The sequence below is a fragment of the Nerophis lumbriciformis genome, linkage group LG18 (genome assembly GCF_033978685.3).
Source record: "Nerophis lumbriciformis linkage group LG18, RoL_Nlum_v2.1, whole genome shotgun sequence".
In the NCBI taxonomy this organism is placed as follows: Eukaryota; Metazoa; Chordata; class Actinopteri; order Syngnathiformes; family Syngnathidae; genus Nerophis; species Nerophis lumbriciformis.
In genome coordinates this window covers 38,565,001-38,588,464 of record NC_084565.2, presented here as the reverse complement: position 1 = coordinate 38,588,464, position 23,464 = coordinate 38,565,001, and the positions used below count along the sequence as shown (strand labels likewise).

Below are 23,464 nucleotides of genomic sequence, written 5' to 3'. Positions count from 1 at the left end.
AACTGGTAATTCTTTGGCGAGATCACGACTCTGAACGTTTTGGTACTTGAACACTTCCTATCGGATGAAAACTGGTCATTCTAACTGGTATCATGACTCTGAACGTTTTGGTACTAGAACGCTTCCCATCGGATGAAAACTGGTAATTCTAACTGGTATCAGGTCTCTGAACGTTTTGGTACTTGAACGCTTCCCATCAGATGAAAACTGGTAATTCTTTGGGAAGATCACAACGCTGAACGTTTTGGTACTTGAACACTTCCCATCGGATGAAAACTGGTAATTCTTTGGGAAGATCACGACTCTGAACGTTTTGGTACTTGAATGTTTCCCATCGGATGAAAACTGGTAATTCTTCGTGGAGATCACGACTCTGAACATTTTGGAACTTGAACGCTTCCCATCAGATGAAAACTGGTAATTCTTCGTGGAGATCACGACACCGAACGTTTTGGTACTTGAACGTTTCCCATCGGATGAAAACTGGTATTTCTTTGTGGAGATCACGACTCCGAACGTTTTGGTACTTGACCGTTTCCCATCGGATGAAAACTGGTAATTCTTTGGGGAGATCACGACTCTGAACGTTTTGGTACTTGAACGCTTCCTATCGGATGAAAACTGGTAATTCTAACTGGTATCAGGACTCTGAACGTTTTGGTACTTGAACGCTTCCATTCGGATGAAAACTGGTAATTCTTTGTGGAGATCATGACTCTGAACGTTTTGGTACTTGAACGTTTCCCATCGGATGAAAACTGGTATTTCTTTGTGGAGATCACGACTCCGAATGTTTTGGTACTTGAACGCTTCCCATCGGATGCAAACTGATAATTCTTTGTGGAGATCACGACTCCGAATGTTTTGGTACTTGAACGCTTCCCATCGGATGCAAACTGGTAATTCTTTGGGGAGATCACAACTCCGAACGTTTTGGTACTTGAACGCTTCCTATCGGATGAAAAATGGTAATTCTAACTGGTATCAGGACTCTGAACGTTTTGGTACTTGAATGCTTCCCATCGGATGAAAACTGGTAATTCTTTGTGGGGATCACGACTCTGAACGTTTTGGTACTTGAACACTTCCCATCGGATGAAAACTGGTAATTCTTTGGGGAGATCACGACTCCGAACGTTTTGGTACTTGAACGCTTCCTATCGGATGAAAACTGTTAATTCTAACTGGTATCATGACTCTGAACGTTTTGGTACTTGAACGCTTCCCATCGGATGAAAACGGGTAATTCTTTGTGGAGATCACGACTCTGAACATTTTGGAACTTGAACGCTTCCCATCAGATGAAAACTGGTAATTCTTCGTGGAGATCACGACACCGAACGTTTTGGTACTTGAACGCTTCCCATCGGATAAAAACTGGTAATTCTTTGTGGAGATCACGACTCTGAACGTTTTGGTACTCGAACGCTTCCCATCGGATGAAAACTGGTAATTCTTTGGCGAGATCACGACTCTGAACGTTTTGGTACTTGAACACTTCCCATCGGATAAAAACTGGTAATTCTTCGTGGAGATCACAACACCAAACGTTTTGGTACTTGAACGTTTCCCATCGGATGAAAACTGGTAATTCTTTGGGAAGCTCACGACTCTGAATGTTTTGGTACTCGAACGCTTCCCATCGGATGAAAACTGTCTCTACCAACATGTCTGTACCTTCTCATACTGTTGGTCCTCAAAGGAGATCTTGGCCGTGCCCGACTGCCTCACTCCGGAGCCATAGTCCGGGGCCTCCTCGTCGGCTACGGGGGGGAAACACAGAGCGCCTTGGCGTCACTCGCTCGCACGCGGATTCTGGTGCTGACCATTGACCCTTACCCGATATGGCCTGCACCGCCACTCGCAGGAAACCCTTCACGTCTCCCTTCTCGCTGACCACGGCCACGCGGTGGACCAGGGGCACCGGGTAGAGCAGGTTGCTGAGGTAGACAAAGGACCTGCAGGGACACAGCAAGGACACAAGACCGGAGTCAAGCCGGAGCAGATGCTTGGTGATCAGCACGTGAACACAGAAGACAACAAAGCAAGCAAACAGAAGCTGGGACTGCTCTTGCGACGGCCATGGCTGCCTTTTACTTTCGCTTTCACTACACTATCTTATGTTTGATTAGTAGGGCTTTTCACTACACTACACTATGTTATGTTTGATTAGTAGGGCTCTTCACTACACTACACTATGTTATGTTTGATTAGTAGGGCTCTTAAGTACACTACACTATGTTATGTTTGATTAGTATGGCTCTTCACTACACTACACTATCTTATGTTTGATTAGTAGGGCTCTTCACAACACTACACTATGTTATGTTTGATTAGTAGGGCTATTCCCTACACTACACTATGTTATGTTTGATTAGTAGGGCTATTCACTACACTACACTATGTTATGTTTGATTAGTAGGGCTCTTCACTACACTACACTATGTTATGTTTGATTAGTAGGGCTATTCACTACACTATGTTATGTTTGATTAGTAGGGCTATTCACTACACTATGTTATGTTTGATTAGTAGGGCTATTCACTACACTATGTTATGTTTGATTAGTAGGGCTCTTCCCTACACTACACTATGTTATGTTTGATTAGTAGGGCTCTTCACAACACTACACTATGTTATGTTTGATTAGTAGGGCTCTTCACAACACTACACTATGTTATGTTTGATTAGTAGGGCTCTTCACTACACTATGTTTGATTAGTGGGGCTCTTCACTACACTACACTATGTTTGATTAGTAGGGCTCTTCACTACACTACACAATGTTATGTTTGATTAGTAGGGCTCTTCACAACACTACACTATGTTATGTTTGACTAGTAGGGCTCTTCACTACACTACACTATGTTATGTTTGATTAGTATGGCTCTTCACTACAGTACTGTACACTATGTTATGTTTGGCTCTTCACTACACTACGTTATGTTTGATTAGTAGGGCTCTTCAGTACACTATGTTATGTTTGATTAGTATGTCTTTTCACTACACTATGTTATGTTTGGTTAGTAGGGCTCTTCACAACACTACACTGTGTTTGATTAGTAGGGCTCTTCACTACACTACATTATGTTTGATTAGTAGGGCTCTTCCCTACACTACACTATGTTATGTTTGATTGGTATGGCTCTTCACTACACTACACTATGTTATGTTTGATTAGTAGGGCTCTTCACTCCACTATGTTATCTTTGATTAGTAGGGCTCTTCACTACATTACACTATGTAATGTTTGATTAGTAGGGCTCTTAAGTACACTACACTATGTTATGTTTGATTAGTAGGGCTCTTCACTATACTATGTTATGTTTGATTAGTAGGGCTTTTCAATACACTACACTATGTTATGTTTAATTAGTAGGGCTCTTCACTACACTACACTATGTTATGTTTGATTAGTAGGGTTCTTCACTACACTACACTATGTTATGTTTGATTGGTATGGCTCTTCACTACACTACACTATGTTATGTCTGATTAGTAGGGCTCTTCACTACACTACACTATGTTATGTCTGATTAGTAGGGCTCTTCCCTACACTACACTATGTTATGTTTGATTGGTATGGCTCTTTACTACACTACACTATGTTATGTTTGATTAGTAGGATTCTTCACTACACTACACTATGTTATGTTTGATTAGTAGGGCTCTTCACTACACTACACTATGTTATGTTTGATTAGTAGGGTTCATCACTACACTACACTATGTTATGTTTGATTAGTAGGTCTCTTCACTACACTATGTTATGTTTGATTAGTAGGGCTCTTCCCTACCCTACACTATGTCGTGTTTGACTAGTAGGGCTCTTCACTACACTACACTATGTTATGTTTGATTAGTAGGGCTCTTCACTACCCTACACTCTGTCATGTTTGATTAGTAGGGCTCTTCACCGGCCCTGATTAACTAGGATCCCAAATAACAAGTTGTCAAATAAGACTGAAGGTACTATTATTAGTGGATGTGTTGCGATCCTAAGATTTGCTTGTATTAAAACACACGCAAACTTGTCTCGGAAGTGAGCAAAATACGAAGCGCAGTTTTTTATTTTTATTTTTCACAAATATAAAAAATGACTTTTATTCAGCAAATGATGAAAATCAACCTGTTACGTAAATGAATATACACGTCAGTCATGAACATTCAAGACTTTCCACTAGCATTTGACAACATCTATATTAGCATTTAAAGGCTCACTACTAGCATTTGTCACGTTAGGGCTAGCCTCTCGCATTTTTAATCATACACATTAGCATGTGAAGGCTAACCACTAGCATTTGGAAAATATAGCTATTAGCACATCAAGGCTAGCCACTAGCATTTGACAACATAGATATTATTAGTAAGTCAAGGTTAGCTACTAGCATGTCTATATGTATAAAATGTCTATATGTATTAAATGTCTATATGTATAAAATGTCTATATATGTTTAAAATGTATATATGTTTAAAATGTCTATATGTATAAAATGTCTATATGTATAATATGTCTATATATGTTTAAAATGTCTATATGTATAAAATGTCTATATATGTATAAAATGTCTATATATGTTTAAAATGTCTATATGTATAAAATGTCTATATGTATAAAATGTCTATATGTTTAAAATGTCTATATGTATGCCATTCTTTTCAATGGGAATTTCATGGAAATTTGGGAAAAAAAAGGGAATTTTTTGAAAAATGCTAAAAATAACTTGAATGTTCCGAATGGTTGGTGTTGGAATTTTTCAAATCGGTGGAGAAATGTTGAAGTAGTACCATTTTTCATTGAGAAATGGTATTACGGAATTCCTGGAATTACGGGAATTTTTTCTAAGTGTCAAAAAGTCTGAATTTTGTCTAAGTGTCAAAAAGTCTCGATTGTTTTTGTCAAAAAGTTGGAATTCTTTCTAAGTGTCAAAAAGTCGGGATTTTTTTTGTCTCTAGTGGAATAAAACTGTTTGTTGAAGAATGTGGGAATTGTGGAAGTTTGAAAAATGGGCAATTCATTTTGAATAGGGAAAAATGCAAAAAAAAAAAAAAAGAAATACTGGGAAATCCGGGATTTTTTTTTAGAAGTTTTGAATTAGAGCAGACTGAATATCTAGAAGTTGAGACAGTTTAAAATAGATGAACAATGTGGGAATTGTTGAACTTTGAAGAATGTCCCATTGATATCAATGGGAATTTCAGAAAAAATTGGGAATTTCGGGAAAAGCGGGATTTTTTTTATTCTATTTGAATGGTCTGAATGAGTTGAAATTGTTGGTGTTAGAATTTTTCAAATCGGTGGAGAAATGTAGTAACATGTTGAAATGAGAAATGGTATTATGGAATTCCTGGAATTACGGGAATTTTTTCTAAGTGTCAAAAAGTCTGAATTTTGTCTAAGTGTCAAAAAGTCTCGATTTTTTTTGTCAAAAAGTTGGAATTCTTTCTAAGTGTCAAAAAGTCTCAATTTTTTTTGTCTCTAGTGGAATAAAACTGTTTGTTGAAGAATGTAGGAATTGTGGAAGTTTGAAAAATGGGCAATTCATTTTGAATAGGGAAAAATGCAAAAAAAAAAAAAAGAAATACTGGGAAATCCGGGATTTTTTTTTTTAGAAGTTTTGAATTAGAGCAGACTGAATATCTAGAAGTTGAGACAGTTTAAAATAGATGAACAATGTGGGAATTGTTGAACTTTGAAGAATGTCCCATTGATATCAATGGGAATTTCAGAAAAAATTGGGAATTTCGGGAAAAGCGGGATTTTTTTTATTCTATTTGAATGGTCTGAATGAGTTGAAATTGTTGGTGTTAGAATTTTTCAAATCGGTGGAGAAATGTTGAAGTAGTAACATGTTGAAATGAGAAATGGTATTATGGAATTCCTGTAATTTCGGGAAAACCGGGAATTTTTCCGGTTAAAAAAAAAACAACTTTGTTTTTTGTCCTGATTAAGAGGAATGTTTTGACGGTAGAAGCTTGAAATGCGTTGAAAAATGTGGAAGGAGTAGTCGCCAGAAAAAAGGGTGGAAATAGGGCTTTGCAAAACAGGAATTCTGGAAAATCCCGGAATTTTTTTGAACCTGGAAAAGGGGAAGTTTGAATTTCCAGGATGGTGGAATGTGTTGAAGGTAGAATGGGTTGAATAGGTTGAAAAATGTGGAAATGGTGGAAGTTTGAAAAATGGCCAATTCATTTTGAATGGGAAAATAACCCGGAAAAGCTGGTATTCTGGGAAATCTGGGAATTTTTTTGAATTTGACAAGGGAAAGCCCGCGATTCCCCAATAGGCTGAACAGTTTGAAGTTGGAACGGTTTGAACCGGGTGAAAAATGTTGACGGTTGAGCACGCCAAAATCTGGAGTAAATAGATTAATTTTGGTGTAGAAAACCACAAAGCATTCACCCAATTATCGATATCGACCGACCTAAAACACTGATATCGTGATACAGTTTTCAGCCATGTTGAAGATCCATTTTGTTTTGGCGTCATCTGGGGGAAAAAAAATGTACTGGCTTGTCTAAATTGCGGCGGGTGGTGAAATAAGACCTCATTTAAATACCACTTTTCACTGGTAAACAATTGTACGTGCGGTCTTAGTAGATCACACCCACTAATAGTAACAGATTTGTTGTTTGGGATCTTAGTCAAAATGTTGTTGTTTTTTTTTTCTTTGCCTATGAATTAACCAACTTTAGTAGATCCGGCTTTTTTATGTCCTTTTTAAAATAAATATTGAAATTATATTGGGGTTTTTTTGGATCTATGGTAGAAATTGTTGCATTCAAACGCCCCGTCTCCACGAGCCAATAGGAGCGGACATTTAAGTGTTAAAAAGGCGTATGACAAGATTGGTGAGGTGTAAAGAAGGCATGCTCAGGACAGAAAAAGAAAAAAATGAGAACAAAAAAAAAAAAAAAGCTTCTGGACTCCAAAGAAGCCAAAGCATATGGCGTGGAGAACTCATCAGGCAAAACAGCCTTGTGCTGGCCACACACAACCAGGACACCTGGCAGCTGGACAGGTGTGCAGAGGAGGACCACCAGGTCATGGTCACACAGACTCAAGAGGGAATAAATGAAAGGACTTTGTGCTCTGGCATGCCTAAAAGAGACGGCTGAGGTGGAAACCAGCTCTTTCAACTTGAGTCCTCCCGCATTCTAAAAATGATGATCCACTTCAAGTACAAACAATACTGAGAGAGAATCCACCCAGCTACAGAATCTCAAGGTCCAAGCAGTCTCTAAAATAGGCACCTTGTTTGTCATGTCTTACTGAAACTGAAACTTCTTCTTCGCTCTCTCTGCAGGCTTCACGACACCATTAATAATAATATATACCAAATTCCCCATTATAAGACGCTACTTTTTTCCTACACTTTGAATCCTGCGGCTTAAAGGACGGTGCGGCTAATGTATGGATTTTTTTACAGCTATAAAAAGCATTAAAAAAATAAAAAAATTAAAATATGCTGAGAAGCATCATGAACGTACTGAAAAATAATATTATCCATCTCATGAAGTGAATCATACCTGACTTGAACTATTTATGAAGAGAACTGTTGTATTGACAATGAATGCTGTGTGAAAATTGAGAACAGGAAGTGAACATACGTGTCACTAATTGCATACCTGCCAACTTTTGAAATCAGAAAAACCTAGTAGCCAGGGTCCAGGGGCCGCAGGCCCCGGTAGGTCCAGGACAAAGTCCTGGTGGGGGGGTTCAGGTTCGCCCCCTGACGCAAAATGATTATTAGCATTCAGACAGGTTAAAATTTTGCTAAAACCATCACTTTTCTATCAGTCACAGTGACTTTTCAAAACAAAAATATTACAGCAAAAATCATATGGGTTGATTGACATGTTTATTCTGTAAGCTAACTTCAATAGTTTGAAATTATTTTGACAGTTAATGCCAGTTATCCTGTCAACCTTTCACAAGACTTCAATTTGTTCATTGAAAGTATAAACAGTATAAACACTTTTTACAGTAAACAAATGGTAAAACAGTACTAAACAATTCCATTAAAAAAAAAATTGGTGTCATTATTAACTTTCTGTCCAAGTTTGTATAATCTACTGCCTTGTTCAATTGTAAAAAATATTCTGTGCCTAAAATTCACATTTCTATCACAATTATCATACTGTAAACATGGTAAGCTAACTTCATTAAAATTAATAGTCCTGTCAATAGCATGGAATTACAATTCAAATGTAGTTTTTTTGTAAGCCTTTCAAAAGAATTCAAAATATGAAAAAATAATGAAAATGAATTTAAGCCATCAGACACTTGAAAAGTGGCACATCACATCTCTAATGTAATCATTTGAACTTTTCAACAGAAATAGCACTGCAAAAATATTAAGGACATACTTCTGTATTTTGGTAGTTATGCTGTCAACATTTAACAAAATTTCTTCAACTTGGACTTGAAAGCATAAATAGTATAAACACTTTTAACAGTACTAAACAATTCCAATAGATAACATTGGTGTCATTACCTTTTTGTGGCTAAAATCCAAATTTAGCAACGGCATTAGACTTGTGTTTTTTTGTCCCAACGTGGTCTTTTACATCGCTAATTCCTCCGTGTCCGATCGAAAAATCTTGTCTGCACAAGGTGCAATTCGCGTAGTTTTCACCCTTTTTGGAACGGATAATTATTCCAGGATAGGCTTTTGAATATTCTTCACGGAATGACTGCAGTTTTCTTTTCGGTTTAAGACTCGTTTGCGATTTTTCTCCGGCTGATTCCATGATCGTTCGCTCGTTTGGAAACAATGGCAACTGGTGCCTCTTGCTTGGCAGCGGTGCTATAAATAGCCTCGCGCATGGCATTCGGAATGGCTCGATAGGAAGTTACGGGAAGCAGTGTCGATTGTCATTGTTGTTACGCGATTTCGTGAATAAAACTTTAAAAAAAATTTTTTTTTTTAATGAATGAAAAACCGTATTTTTTATCACTGCAACCGTAACCCGGAATAGGTTGATGAAAACCGTACTAATTACGGGAAAACCGGAGTAGTTGGCAGGTATGTAATTGCTACGAAGTGAAACAGGGGGAGGATTAGATAAGCGTTGCTTCTTCCTACTCCTTTATGGGCATGTTGTAAAGACAAATGAGAATATGTGATGTATCATATAAATACTGCAAACATGTTGGAAATAAATGCCAACCAACAAAGTGGACCAGTTCACTCAATGTGGGTGCTGCAGTGTCCTTCCATTTTACGACTTTTTTTTTTTTCCAACGGGAGTGCCATTTGTCTTTTATCCATCCTATGGATTCTTCATTTTTATCACTCCAAGCAACGTTTGTCAATTTTACAATATAACTAAAACTGTTCATACTTACTAAAGCGTCCCATGTGTGATGTCTACAGGAGTGTTTTTATGCATAATTGTACGTGCTGTCTTAATGTAATGACGCCAGCGTAGTTAGCGTGAGCGAATATGTTAACACGTTTAGTCTGTGTTCCTATTTTTAACTTACAATTGCATTCTTTGTGTATTGTTTCACTTTCACAAATCACAAGTAGTAAGTAGTAAGAGTATGTGTATTTGTTGTTTATTATTCCCTCGTAGTAGTAGTAAGAGTATGTGTTGTTAATTATTCCCTCGTAGTAGTATTAAGAGTATGTGTATTTGTTGTTTATTATTCCCTCGTAGTAGTAGTAAGAGTATGTGTTGTTAATTATTCCCTCGTAGTAGTATTAAGAGTATGTGTATTTGTTGTTTATTATTCCCTCGTAGTAGTAGTAAGAGTATGTGTATTTGTTGGTTATTATTCCCTCGTAGTAGTAGTAAGAGTATGTGTATTTGTTGGTTATTATTCCCTCGTAGTAGTAGTAAGAGTATGTGTATTTGTTGGTTATTATTCCCTCGTAGTAGTAGTAGTAAGAGTATGTGTATTTGTTGTTTATTATTCCCTCGTAGTAGTAGTAAGAGTATGTGTTGTTTATTATTCCCTCGTAGTAGTAGTAAGAGTATCTGTACTTGTTGTTTATTATTCCCTCGTAGTAGGACTAAGAGTATGTGTAAATGCACCAAAACGTCATTGCGGAGTTATTGAGTTTGTTTAGCTGATTGGAAAACTGGCTTACAAGTGAGCGGGTCCATGACGAGGACTTCTGTTTTGTTTGATCAGCCGTTTTACTGCCGTGTTACAGACACCGTGTGGAAACAATTAAACATTTACAGAATATTTCTGTGTGTATCTAGCTTAGTGTTGTCCCAATATCAAAATTATTTTTGATACTTTGATACTTTTCTAAATAAAGGGGACCACAAAAAAATTGGCTTTATTTTAACAAAAAATCTTAGGGTACATGAAACATGTTTATTATTAAATAAAATAGTGAACATACTAGACAACTTGTCTTTTAGTAGTAAGTAAACAAACAAAGACTCCTAATTAGTCGTATGCAGTAACATATTGTGTCATTTATACACCTATTATTTTGTACACATTACAAAGGACAAACTTTAAAAATGGATTATTAATCTACTTGTTCATTTACTGTTAATATCGGCTTACTTTCCCTTTTAACATGTTCTATCTACACTTCTGTTAAAATGTAATAATCACTTATTCTTCTCTTCTTTGATACTTTACATTAGTTTGGGATGATACCACAAATTTGGGTATCAATCCGATACCAAGTCATTACAGGAGGGGTGGACCGGTACTTTTCAGAGGCGGTATAGTACCGAATATGATTCATTTGTATCGCGGTACTATACTAATACAGGTATACCGTACAACCCTAATCTATTTTATAGTCAGGTGCAGCTAATATATGGAAAAGTATTTTCCATATGGATTTGGTTGAACCTTGTACTATGAAGAAGGTCCTGCTTGGAGCAAAAAAAGTGGTTGATGTGGACATCACCTTGTCATTGTGTTTTTGACAAATGTGCGTCTCAGCGTGAAAGAGCTAGTTCCGTCCAGCAGCGAAACCTCACCAACCTTCCCACTACACTGAATAACGGCGAGCGGTCGTAAAAGGGATCCTGGCCTTCGCTGGAGCCTGGGCAGAGCTCTCGCTCCTCCTCCTCCTCCTCATCATCATCCTCCTCCTCCTCCTCTCCCCCCAGCTCCAAGCATGAGTCGTCCAAAAAGATATCATCGTCCAGGTCCTCCAACTCCTCCTCCTCCTCCCCTCGACCCTCCGCAGGCTCGGTCATTTCAGAGCTGGAGAGGGTCGGGGACGGGGTGGGCTCGCTCATGCGCTCGCTCATGCAAGTGTTGAAAAGAGGGTTTCTGGTGCACCAGAGACACGGGAAGTGGGTTAGTAGAGTCAGAGAGAAACACTTGCTAGTAGAGAAGCGTTAGAGGGATGCAGACAGAAGTAGTCGCTGCCTGAATAGGAACCATCAACCTGGAAGTCACAGTAGTTGGATGGTTCTCATGAAGAAGTCCAAAGACAAGGACATTTATTTGTAAAGTATCATGTCATAACTTCAGTTATCTTATTATTTTTCATTGAATAAATTTAAGTCATTATTCAATGTTTTATATTTATTATTTCATTATTATTCATGTATTATTCATAATGATTTAAATGTATTATACTTAAATACATATTCAATGTGTTATATTTATTAATGTATTATTTATAAATCATTATTATTTATTTTATATTTATAATATATTATTATTACTATTTAATTTATTATTACATGTGACAAAGTATGGATTATACACATTTAACTTTATTTGAGTAAGTAATTTAATCATATTTCATTAATGCCACCACTTTTATTCACTGATTAGGTGTACTGTAAAAAGTATACTTTCATTATTTTTATATTTTTTTAATTTAATACTTTACTTAATTACTTAATAACACTTTTCACGGCAGCTCTGTTGAGTCTTTTCACTGAGTTGTGTTAGCGCTAGTTCATAAAAAGATTGTCTTTTATTCTTGTCCACAAACGGGGATATTGTTGAATTGCAAGCTAGTCATGTTAGTCACTGATATGTTGTTTAGTATTCCCTCGTAGTAGCAGCAGTAAGAGTATGTGTATTTTTTGTTTGTTATTCCCTCATAATAGTAGTAAGAGTATGTGTATTTGTTGTTTATTATTCCCTTGCAGTAGTAGTAAGAGTGTGTGTTTATTATTCCCTTGTAGTAGTAGTAAGAGTATGTGTATTTGTTGTTTATTATTCCCTCGTAGTAGTAGTAAGAGTATGTGTATTTGTTGTTTATTATTCCCTCGTAGTAGTAGTAAGAGTATGTGTTGTTTATTATTCCCTCGTAGTAGTAGTAAGAGTATGTGTATTTGTTGTTTATTATTCCCTCGTAGTAGTAGTAAGAGTATGTGTTGTTTATTATTCCCTCGTAGTAGTAGTAGTAAGAGTATGTGTATTTGTTGTTTATTATTCCCTCGTAGTAGTACTAAGAGTGTGTGTTGTTTATTATTCCCTCGTAGTAGTAGTAAGAGTATCTGTACTTGTTGTTTATTATTCCCTCGTAGTAGGACTAAGAGTATGTGTATTTGTTGTTCATTATTCCCTTGTAGTAGTAGTAAGAGTATGTGTATTTGTTGTTTATTATTCCCTTGTAGTAGTAGTAAGAGTATGTATATTTGATGTTTATTATTCCCTTGCAGTAGCAGTAAGAGTATGTGTTGTTTATTATTCCCTCGTAGTAGTAGTAAGAGTATGTGTATTCGTTGTTTATTATTCCCTCGTAGTAGTAGTAGTAAGAGTATGTGTACTTGTTGTTTATTATTCCCTCGTAATAGTAGTAGTAAGAGTATGTGTATTTGTGGTTTATTATTCCCTCGTAGTAGTAGTAATAGTAAGAGTATGTGTATTTGTTGTTTATTATTCCCTCGTAGTAGTACTATGTGTGTGTGTACTTAGCCTACATGTTGTTGGCTGTGTGATGTCTCAAAGCTACAGTATAGACCAAGGTTTAAAACAAAGCTGAACAATTAAAACAGATAATATATGCAAAAAAAAAAAAGAAGTTTTTTAAAAGAAATGTATTAAGGAGAACTTTACAGACATTCAGGCCAAGTGTTATTAACATTACGTTGTGTAATTGGGGAGTTTTATTATATAAATGTTTTTGGATTATCATTAGTTACTTTAGCTGAGTGGATAGAGAAATACTGTATAAAACAAATTCATGTTACTATTATTTTTTACTATTCATAATAATCATAATATTGTTTAATAAAAAATACACACAATTATAATTACATTTGTGACAGAACTGTGGATTATATAAATAATACTAACATGAATGATGTTATGTTTGTTATTATTTGTTGATTGGACAATCTCAAAGCCCTGTGTAAAAAAATGTATTAGTATCACTAAATATTATATCATATTAATTACCTTAATTGTAAAAACACAACTAAGAGCTGGTGTATAAATCAACTATTAGGAAATATCAAAGGTGACAACAAATGGTCTAAACCTCTCCATGGGGCTCATGACATGAGTGAGGAACACATCACAACACAGCAGGGCTCCATGTTTTGACCATGAAGGAGCTAGCACTCATCCAGGCAGGAAAGGAAACAGCAGCACGAGTGCTGACCCCGGCATGAAAGCCCTCTTCTGCACAGTCCGTGGACAGGAACGTACCTGCCGACCAGACGGAACCATGGGAAGCGGTCGTAGAAAGGGTCGCTGCCCGTCATGGCGCTCTCGCCGTCGTCTGTTGACGTGGTGGCAGGAGGAACCTCAGCGGCGCGGTCGTACATCTCCCTCATGAGATCCAGTCTCTGCCTGCAAGAACAACAATGTGTTTACACCCTAAAGAATCTACCACTCCATCTCTGGGACCTTTACACGGAAACAGTAGAAATATGACATTAGTGACACCCGGTGAACAGGCAAGCATATTAGGACTTCTGAACAGTAGTAGTAAAAGTATGTGTATTTGTTGTTTATCATTCCCTTGCAGTAGTAGTAAGAGTATGTGTTGTTTATTATTCCCTCATAGTAGTAGTAAGAGTATGTGTATTTGTTGTTTATTATTCCCTCACAGTAGTAGTAAGAGTATGTGTTGTTTATCATTGCCTTGTAGTAGTAGTAAGAGTATGTGTATGTGTTGTTTATTATTCCCTCATAGTAGTAGTAAGAGTATGTGTATTTGTTGTTTATTATTCCCTCGTAGTAGTAGTAAGAGTATGTGTTGTTTATTATTCCCTCATAGTAGTAGTAAGAGTATGTGTATTTGTTGTTTATTATTCCCTCACAGTAGTAGTAAGAGTATGTGTTGTTTATTATTGCCTTGTAGTAGTAGTAAGAGTATGTGCATGTGTTGTTTATTATTCCCTCATAGTAGTAGTAAGAGTATGTGTATTTGTTGTTTATTATTCCCTCGTAGTAGTAGTAAGAGTATGTGTTGTTTATTATTCCCTCGTAAAAGTAGTAAGAGTATGTGTTGTTTATTATTCCCTCGTAGTAGTAGCAAGAGTATGTGTATTTTGTTGTTTTTATTCCCTTGGAGTAGTAGTAAGAGTATGTGTTGTTTATTATTCCCTCATAGTATTAGTAAGAGTATGTGTATTTGTTGTTTATTATTCCCTCGTAAATAGTAGTAACAGTATGTGTTGTTTATTATTCTCTCGTAGTAGTAGTAGTAGTAAGAGTATGTGTTGTTTATTATTCCCTCGTAGTAGTAGTAAGAGTATGTGTATTTTGTTGTTTTTATTCCCTTGGAGTAGTAGTAAGAGTATGTGTTGTTTATTATTCCCTCATAGTATTAGTAAGAGTATGTGTATTTGTTGTTTATTATTCCCTCGTAAATAGTAGTAACAGTATGTGTTGTTTATTATTCCCTTGTAGTAGTAGTAGTAAGAGAATGTGTATGTGTTGTTTATTATTACCTCATAGTAGCAGTAAGAGTATGTGCTGTTTATTATTCCCTTGTAGAAGTAGTAAGAGTATGTATTGTTTATTATTCCCTCATACTAGTAGTAAGAGTATGTGTATTTGTTGTTTATTATTTCCTCGTAATAGTAGTAAGAGTATGTGTATTTGTTGTTTATTATTCCCTCGTAGTAGTAGTAAGAGTATGTGTATTTGTTGTTTATTATTCCCTCGTAGTAGTAGTAAAAGTATATGTATGTGTTGTTTGTTAGTCCCTCTTAGTAGTAGTAGTGGTATGTGTATTTGTTGTTTATTATTACCTCGTAGTAGTAGTAAGAGAATGTGTATTTGTTGTTTATTATTCCCTTGCAGTAGTAGTAAGAGTATGTGTTTTTTATTATTCCCTCGTAGTAGTAGTAAAAGTATGTGTATTTGTTGTTTATTATTCCCTCATAGTAGTAGTAAGAGTATGTGTATTTGTTGTTTATTACTCCCTCGTAGTAGTAGTAAGAGTATGTGTTGTTTATTATTCCCTCGTAGTAGTAGTAGTAGTAAGAGTATGTGTTGTTTATTATTCCCTCGTAGTAGTAGTAAGAGTATGTGTTGTTTATTATTCCCTCGTAGTAGTAGTAAGAGTATATGTATTGTTTTGCATTAGGACTTCTGAACACGCTTCTCTTCCTCAGCTCCCCCCACCTCCCAACACGGCCGGCTGCAACATCGCATTAAGGCTTATCGTTGCATTTTCTAGCATCCTACATGAAACAACTCGTCCCTCAACCACGACCGTCATCGCCCGCCTGCGACAGGAAGCTAACAAGCCAAATACTACATTCCCAGAACATTGCTCCAAAGTACAGATTTTGTGTTGATTTGTATATACAAAAGTAAACATTGACTTGTGCAAAGGCCGTCATATATGATAAAACTTCTCAGTTAATCCCCTCTTTATCACGCAGGAAAAACCCGCCAGGTGAATGGAAGATTTTACTACTTCCGGCGCTGACATAAGACGACCATGTGACTCGTGTCCCAAGTGTGAACATAGGGGTCATCTGTGACCCGTGACACCTTTGTCATTGGCCCAAGGCACATTACAAAAAAACAACAGGAAAAAGCCAAACTATATATTGTATATGTCTATATTGTATGTGTCTATATTGTATATGTCTATAATGTATATGTCTATCATGTATTTACCAATGTAAAAAAAGAGCGATACTGAGAGAGGTCAAATGATACTGGGTCCATCTCTAGTCTATCATACAGAATAACAAGTCAAAGCTGAAGTGACCTTAGTTTTTCCAAGGTCCAGTAGTGAGTGGCTGCGTTCTTCTGGTCCTGCACCTCCACGGCGACCATGGTCTGAGGAAAGTGCGTGTGATCCAGGTCTTTGCTGGCCGGCAGCAGGTCAAGCGGTAGAGGCGAGTAGAGGGTGTCTGTCAGCAGCACAAACTGGAACTGGACCTGGGAGGTCCACAAGGGACCTGTTATTCCAAGTCTTTGGTCCACGCCATGTTCTCACCTTCTTCTTCAGCTCCACGCTGATGGCGTTGGCCTCCTTGAGGAAGATGGCGTTGCCCCACAGCAGGTCCCGCAGGGAGGTGAACTGGTAAGACCTCCACCTGCGGAAGGTCCGCACCGCCAGCTCTCGCTCCTTGTGGCTCCACGCCACTGTAGGACACAACAACATTGACTTTGTAGTTCCAGTATTTATTACATAGTTCCAGTATTTATTACATGTGTGGATATAGTTTCAGTATTTATTACATGTGTGGGTATAGTTCCTGTATTTATTACATGTGTGGAGGTAGTTCCAGTATTTATTACATGTGTGGGTATACTTCCAGTATTTATTACATGTGTGGGTATAGTTCCAGTATTTATTACATGTGTGGGTATAGTTCCAGTATTTATTACAATTGTGGGTATACTTCCAGTATTTATTACATGTGTGGTTATAGTTCCAGTATTTATTACATGTGTGGATATATTTTCAGAATTTATTAGATGTTTGAGTATATTTCCTGTATTTATTACATGTGTGGGTATAGTTCCAGTATTTATTACATGTGTGGATATAGTTCCAGTATTTATTACATGTGTGGGTATAGTTCCAGTATTTATTACATGTGTGGATATACTTCCAGTATTTATTACATGTGTGGATATACTTTCAATATTTATTACAGGTGTGGATGTAGTTCCAGTATTTATTACATGTGTGGGTATAGTTCCAGTATTTGATATACCTCCAGTATTTATTACATGTATGGATATAGTTCCAGTATTTACTACATGTGTGGATGTACTTCCAGTATTTATTACATGTGTGGGTATAGTTCCAGTATTTATTACATGTGTGGGTATAGTTCCAGTATTTATTACATGTGTGGGTATGGTTCCAGTATTTGATATACCTCCAGTATTTATTACATGTGTGGGTATAGTTCCAGTATTTATTACATGTGTGGGTATGGTTCCAGTATTTGATATACCTCCAGTATTTATTACATGTGTGGATATACTTCCAGTATTTATTACATGTGCGGATATACTTCCAGTATTTAATACATGTGTGGGTATAGTTCCAGTATTTATTACATGTGTGGGTATGGTTCCAGTATTTGATATACCTCCAGTATTTATTACATGTGTGGATATACTTCCAGTATTTATTACATGTTTGGGTATAGTTCCAGTATTTATTGTATGTGTGGATATAGTTCCAGTATTTATTACATGTGTGGATATAGTTCCAGTATTTATTACATGTGTGGATATAGTTCCAGTATTTATTACATGTGTGGATATAGTTCCAGTATTTATTACATGTGTGGATATACTTCCAGCATTTATTACATGTGTGGGTATAGTTCCAGTATTTATTACATGTGTGGGTATAGTTCCAGTATTTATTACATGTGTGGATACAGTTCCAGTATTTATTACATGTGTGGATATGATTCCAGTATTTACTACATGTGTGGGTATAGTTCCAGTATTTATTACATGTGTGGATACAGTTCCAGTATTTATTACATGTGTGGATATGATTCCAGTATTTATTACATGTGTGGATATACTTCCAGTATATTACATGTGTGGATATACTTCCAGTATTTATTACATGTGTGGATATACTTCCAGTATTTATTAGATGTGTGGGTATAGTTCCAGTATTTATTACATGTGTGGATATAGTTCCAGTATTTATCACATGTGTGGATATAGTTCCAGTATTTATTACATGTGTGGGTATAGTTCCAGTATTTATTACATGTGTGGATATAGTTCCAGTATTTATTACATGTGTGGATATAGCTACAGTATTTATTACATGTGTGGGTATAGTTCCAGTATTTATTACATGTGTGGGTATAGTTCCATTAAACTCCTGTGGGGGCGCTCAGGATAAACTAAATCACCTTCTTCTTCTGGCTCCTCCTCTTCCTCAGGGGCTTCTGGGTAATAACGATCCACCTGCTTCTGAAGAGCCTCCAGCTTGCTCTCGTAGTCCTGAAGATGAAGCAGAAACATCATGGATGCCCAAAGAGCACAAAAGGTATTTCACATTAGAAGACTGCGTGTCTAAAGTGGAGACCATCAGACATGTTGTTTTATTGGTGCAGGCCAACATTGCTGCAATCACCTTAACTCTGCAAGATCAGAACTAAATACACCAAAAGCCCAAAACTCTCACACCCATATAGCACTCTTAAAAAAAGCTCCAAGATGGCTCTATCTACATGCTGTGACCTGCATATTAAGCAAGCTATAGCCAATTTGTTATTGTCAGAGCTAAAACAAAGGAACTACTTTTGGCGTAGTGACAGCAGCTCAGGCTACTACCAAAGGTAGGCTAATGAGAGCTGCTAGCTAACAAAATAAAAGCAAACTAACACAAATATAAAATGTTTTTTCACCGGATTGGTGGAGGTTTGTTTGTTGAGACTTCATGATCAAACCTGCCATGAATGAACAACAGTAACCTTGATTGATTGAACAGTAACCTACCAGTCTTTGCTGCTCCAGCAGGTTGTTGGCCTCCTCTCTTTCTTTGCGGTACTGCTCCTCCAGCTCCTGCAGCCTGGAAACAAACACTTTTGTTCCATCTCCTTCCTTCTACTTTATAACCAATCACCTTTGTTCCATCTCCTTCCTTCTACTCTCTGACCAATCACCTTTGTTCCATCTCCTTCCTTCTACTTTATGACCAATCACCTTTGTTCAAACTCCTTTCTTCTACTCTCTGACCAATCACCTTTGTTCCATCTCCTTCCTTCTACTTTCTGACCAATCACCTTTGTTCCATCTCCTTCCTTCTAATTTCTGACCAATCACCTTTGTTCCATCTCCTTCCTTCTACTTTCTGACCAATCACCTTTGTTCCATCTCCTTCCTTCTACTTTCTGACCAATCAACTTTGTTCCATCTCTTTCTTTCTACTTTCTGACCAATCACCTTTGTTCCATCTCCTTCATTTTATTTTCTGACCAATCACCTTTGTTCCATCTCCTTCGTTCTACTTTTCTGACCAATCACCTTTGTTCCATCTCCTTCTTTCTACTTTCTGACCAATCACCTTTGTTCCATCTCCTTCCTTCTACTTTTCTGACCAATCAGCTTTGTTCCATCTCCTTCCTTCTACTCTCTGACCAATCACCTTTGTTCCATCTCCTTCCTTCTACTTTCTGACCAATCACCTTTGTTCCATATCCTTCCTTCAACTTTCTGACCAATCACTGTTGTTCCATCTCCTTCCTTCTATTTTCTGACCAATCACCTTTGTTCCATCTCCTTCCTTCTATTTTCTGACCAATCACCTTTGTTCCATCTCCTTCCTTCTATTTTCTGACCAATCACCTTTGTTCCATCTCCTTCCTTCTACTTTCTAACCAATCACCTTTGTTCCATCTCCTTTCTTCTACTTTTCTGACCAATCACCTTTGTTGTATCTCCTTCCTTCTACTTTCTGACCAATCACCTTTGTTCCATCTCCTTCCTTCTATTTTCTGACCAATCACCTTTGTTCCATCTCCTTCCTTCTACTCTCTGACCAATCACTTTTGTTCCATCTCCTTCCCTGTACTTTCTGACCAATCACCTTTGTTCCATATCCTTCCTTCAACTTTCTGACCAATCACTGTTGTCCAATCTCCTTCCTTCTACTTTTCTGATCAATCACCTTTGTTCCATCTCCTTCCTTGTACTTTCTGACCAATCACCTTTGTTCCATCTCCTTCCTTCTACTTTCTGACCAATCACCTTTGTTGTATCTCCTTCCTTCTACTTTCGGACCAATCACCTTTGTTCCATCTCCTTCCTTCTATTTTCTGACCAATCACCTTTGTTCCATCTCCTTCCTTCTACTCTCTGACCAATCACTTTTGTTCCATCTCCTTCCCTGTACTTTCTGACCAATCACCTTTGTTCCATATCCTTCCTTCTACTTTCTGACCAATCACCTTTGTTCCATCTCCTTCCTTCTACTTTTCTGACCAATCACCTTTGTTCCATCTCCTTCCTTCTACTTTCTGACCAATCACCTTTGTTCCATCTCCTTCCTTCTAATTTCTGACTAATCACCTTTGTTCCATCTCTTTCCTTCTACTTTCGGACCAATCACCTTTGTTCCATCTCCTTCCTTCTAATTTATGACCAATCACCTTTGTTCCATCTCCTTTCTTCTACTCTCTGACCAATCACCTTTATTCCATCTCCTTCCTTCTACTTTCTGACCAATCACCTTTGTTCCATCTCCTTCCTTCTATTTTCTGACCAATCACCTTTGTTCCATCTCCTTCCTTCTACTTTCTGACCAATCACCTTTGTTCCATCTCCTTCCTTCTATTTTCTGACCAATCACCTTTGTTCCATCTCCTTTCTTCTACTCTCTGACCAATCACCTTTGTTCCATCTACTTTCTGACCAATCACCTTTGTTCCATCTCCTTCCATCTAATTTCTGACCAATCACCTTTGTTCCATCTCCTTCCTTCTACTTTCTGACCAATCACCTTTGTTCCATCTCCTTCCTTCTACTTTTCTGACCAATCACCTTTGTTCCATCTCTTTCCTTCTACTTTCTGACCAATCACCTTTGTTCCATCTCCTTCCTTCTAATTTCTGACTAATCACCTTTGTTCCATCTCCTTCCTTCTATTTTCTGAACAATCACCTTTGTTCCATCTCCTTCCTTCTGCTTTCTAACCAATCACCTTTGTTCCATCTCCTTCCTTCTACTTTTCTGACCAATCACATTTGTTCCATCTCCTTCCTTCTAATTTCTGACCAATCACCTTTGTTCCATCTCCTTCCTTCTACTTTCTGACCAATCACCTTTGTTCCATCTCCTTCCTTCTAATTTATGACCAATCACCTTTGTTCCATCTCCTTTCTTCTACTCTCTGACCAATCACCTTTGTTCCATCTCCTTCCTTCTACTTTATGACCAATCACCTTTGTTCCATTTCCTTCCTTCTAATTTATGACCAATCACCTTTGTTCCATCTCCTTTCTTCTACTCTCTGACCAATCACCTTTGTTCCATCTACTTTCTGACCAATCACCTTTGTTCCATCTCCTTCCTTCTAATTTCTGACCAATCACCTTTGTTCCATCTCCTTCCTTCTACTTTCTGACCAATCACCTTTGTTCCATCTCCTTCCTTCTACTTTTCTGACCAATCACCTTTGTTCCATTTCTTTCCTTCTACTTTCTGACCAATCACCTTTGTTCCATCTCCTTCCTTCTAATTTCTGACTAATCACCTTTGTTCCATCTCCTTCCTTCTATTTTCTGACCAATCACCTTTGTTCCATCTCCTTCCTTCTGCTTTCTAACCAATCACCTTTGTTCCATCTCCTTCCTTCTACTTTTCTGACCAATCACATTTGTTCCATCTCCTTCCTTCTAATTTCTGACCAATCACCTTTGTTCCATCTCCTTCCTTCTACTTTCTGACCAATCACCTTTGTTCCATCTCCTTCCTTCTACTTTTCTGACCAATCACCTTTGTTCCATTTCTTTCCTTCTACTTTCTGACCAATCACCTTTGTTCCATCTCCTTCCTTCTAATTTCTGACTAATCACCTTTGTTCCATCTCCTTCCTTCTATTTTCTGACCAATCACCTTTGTTCCATCTCCTTCCTTCTGCTTTCTAACCAATCACCTTTGTTCCATCTCCTTCCTTCTACTTTTCTGACCAATCACATTTGTTCCATCTCCTTCCTTCTAATTTCTGACCAATCACCTTTGTTCCATCTCCTTCCTTCTACTTTCTGACCAATCACCTTTGTTCCATCTCCTTCCTTCTACTTTCTGACCAATCACCTTTGTTCCATCTCCTTCCTTCTACTTTTCTGACCAATCACCTTTGTTCCATCTCCTTCCTTCTACTTTCTGACCAATCACCTTTGTTCCATCTCCTTCCTTCTAATTTCTGACTAATCATCTTTGTTCCATCTCCTTCCTTCTACTTTCGGACCAATCACCTTTGTTCCATCTCCTTCCTTCTACTTTTCTGAACAATCACATTTGTTCCATCTCCTTCCTTCTACTTTCTGACCAATCACCTTTGTTCCATCTCCTTCCTTCTGCTTTCTAACCAATCACCTTTGTTCCATCTCCTTCCTTCTGCTTTCTAACCAATCACCTTTGTTCCATCTCCTTCCTTCTACTTTCTAACCAATCACCTTTGTTCCATCTCCTCCCTTCTATTCTCTGACCAATCACCTTTGTTCCATCTCCTTCCCTGTACTTTCTGACCAATCACTTTTGTTCCATCTCCTTCCCTGTACTTTCTGACCAATCACCTTTGTTCCATATCCTTCCTTCAACTTTCTGACCAATCACTGTTGTCCAATCTCCTTCCTTCTACTTTCCTGATCAATCACCTTTGTTCTATCTCCTTCCTTGTACTTTCTGACCAATCACCTTTGTTCCATCTCCTTCCTTCTACTTTCTGACCAATCACCTTTGTTCCATCTCCTTCCTTCTATTTTCTGACCAATCACCTTTGTTACATCTCCTTCCCTGTACTTTCTGACCAATCACCTTTGTTCCATATCCTTCCTTCAACTTTCTGACCAATCACTGTTGTCCAATCTCCTTCCTTCTACTTTTATGATCAATCACCTTTGTTCCATCTCCTTCCTTGTACTTTCTGACCAATCACCTTTGTTCCATCTCCTTCCTTCTACTTTTCTGACCAATCACCTTTGTTGTATCTCCTTCCTTCTACTTTCTGACCAATCACCTTTGTTCCATCTCCTTCCTTCTATTTTCTGACCAATCACCTTTGTTCCATCTCCTTCCTTCTACTCTCTGACCAATCACCTTTGTTCCATCTCCTTCCCTGTACTTTCTGACCAATCACCTTTGTTCCATATCCTTCCTTCTATTTTCTGACCAATCACCTTTGTTCCATCTCCTTCCTTCTGCTTTCTAACCAATCACCTTTGTTCCATCTCATTTCTTCTACTTTTCTGACCAATCACCTTTGTTCCATCTCCTTCCTTCTACTTTTCTGACCAATCACCTTTGTTCCATCTCCTTCCTTCTACTTTCTGACCAATCACCTTTGTTCCAACTCCTTCCTTCTACTTTCTGACCAATCACCTTTGTT

The 23,464-nt window shown here is 37.6% G+C and overlaps 1 protein-coding gene across 12 annotated transcripts in view; it reads right to left on the bottom strand.

Annotated features, from left to right (window-relative positions):
* Window positions 1-23,464, bottom strand: part of kif1aa (kinesin family member 1Aa) — a 137,117-nt gene that overhangs the window by 38,284 nt on the left and 75,369 nt on the right. For 8 of the 12 annotated variants that reach the window (XM_061978349.2, XM_061978353.2, XM_061978354.2 and 5 more), the window contains 8 exons: window positions 18,853-18,925; window positions 18,264-18,354; window positions 16,361-16,509; window positions 16,130-16,302; window positions 13,603-13,746; window positions 10,966-11,259; window positions 1,840-1,958; window positions 1,678-1,763 (listed from right to left, as the gene is read on the bottom strand). In XM_061978349.2, the coding sequence (XP_061834333.2) occupies window positions 1,678-1,763; window positions 1,840-1,958; window positions 10,966-11,259; window positions 13,603-13,746; window positions 16,130-16,302; window positions 16,361-16,509; window positions 18,264-18,354; window positions 18,853-18,925 (1,129 nt within the window). The remainder of the gene's footprint in view (window positions 1-1,677; window positions 1,764-1,839; window positions 1,959-10,965; window positions 11,260-13,602; window positions 13,747-16,129; window positions 16,303-16,360; window positions 16,510-18,263; window positions 18,355-18,852; window positions 18,926-23,464) is intronic. The other 4 variants (XM_061978356.2, XM_061978357.2, XM_061978362.2 and 1 more) reach the window with 1 other exon arrangement.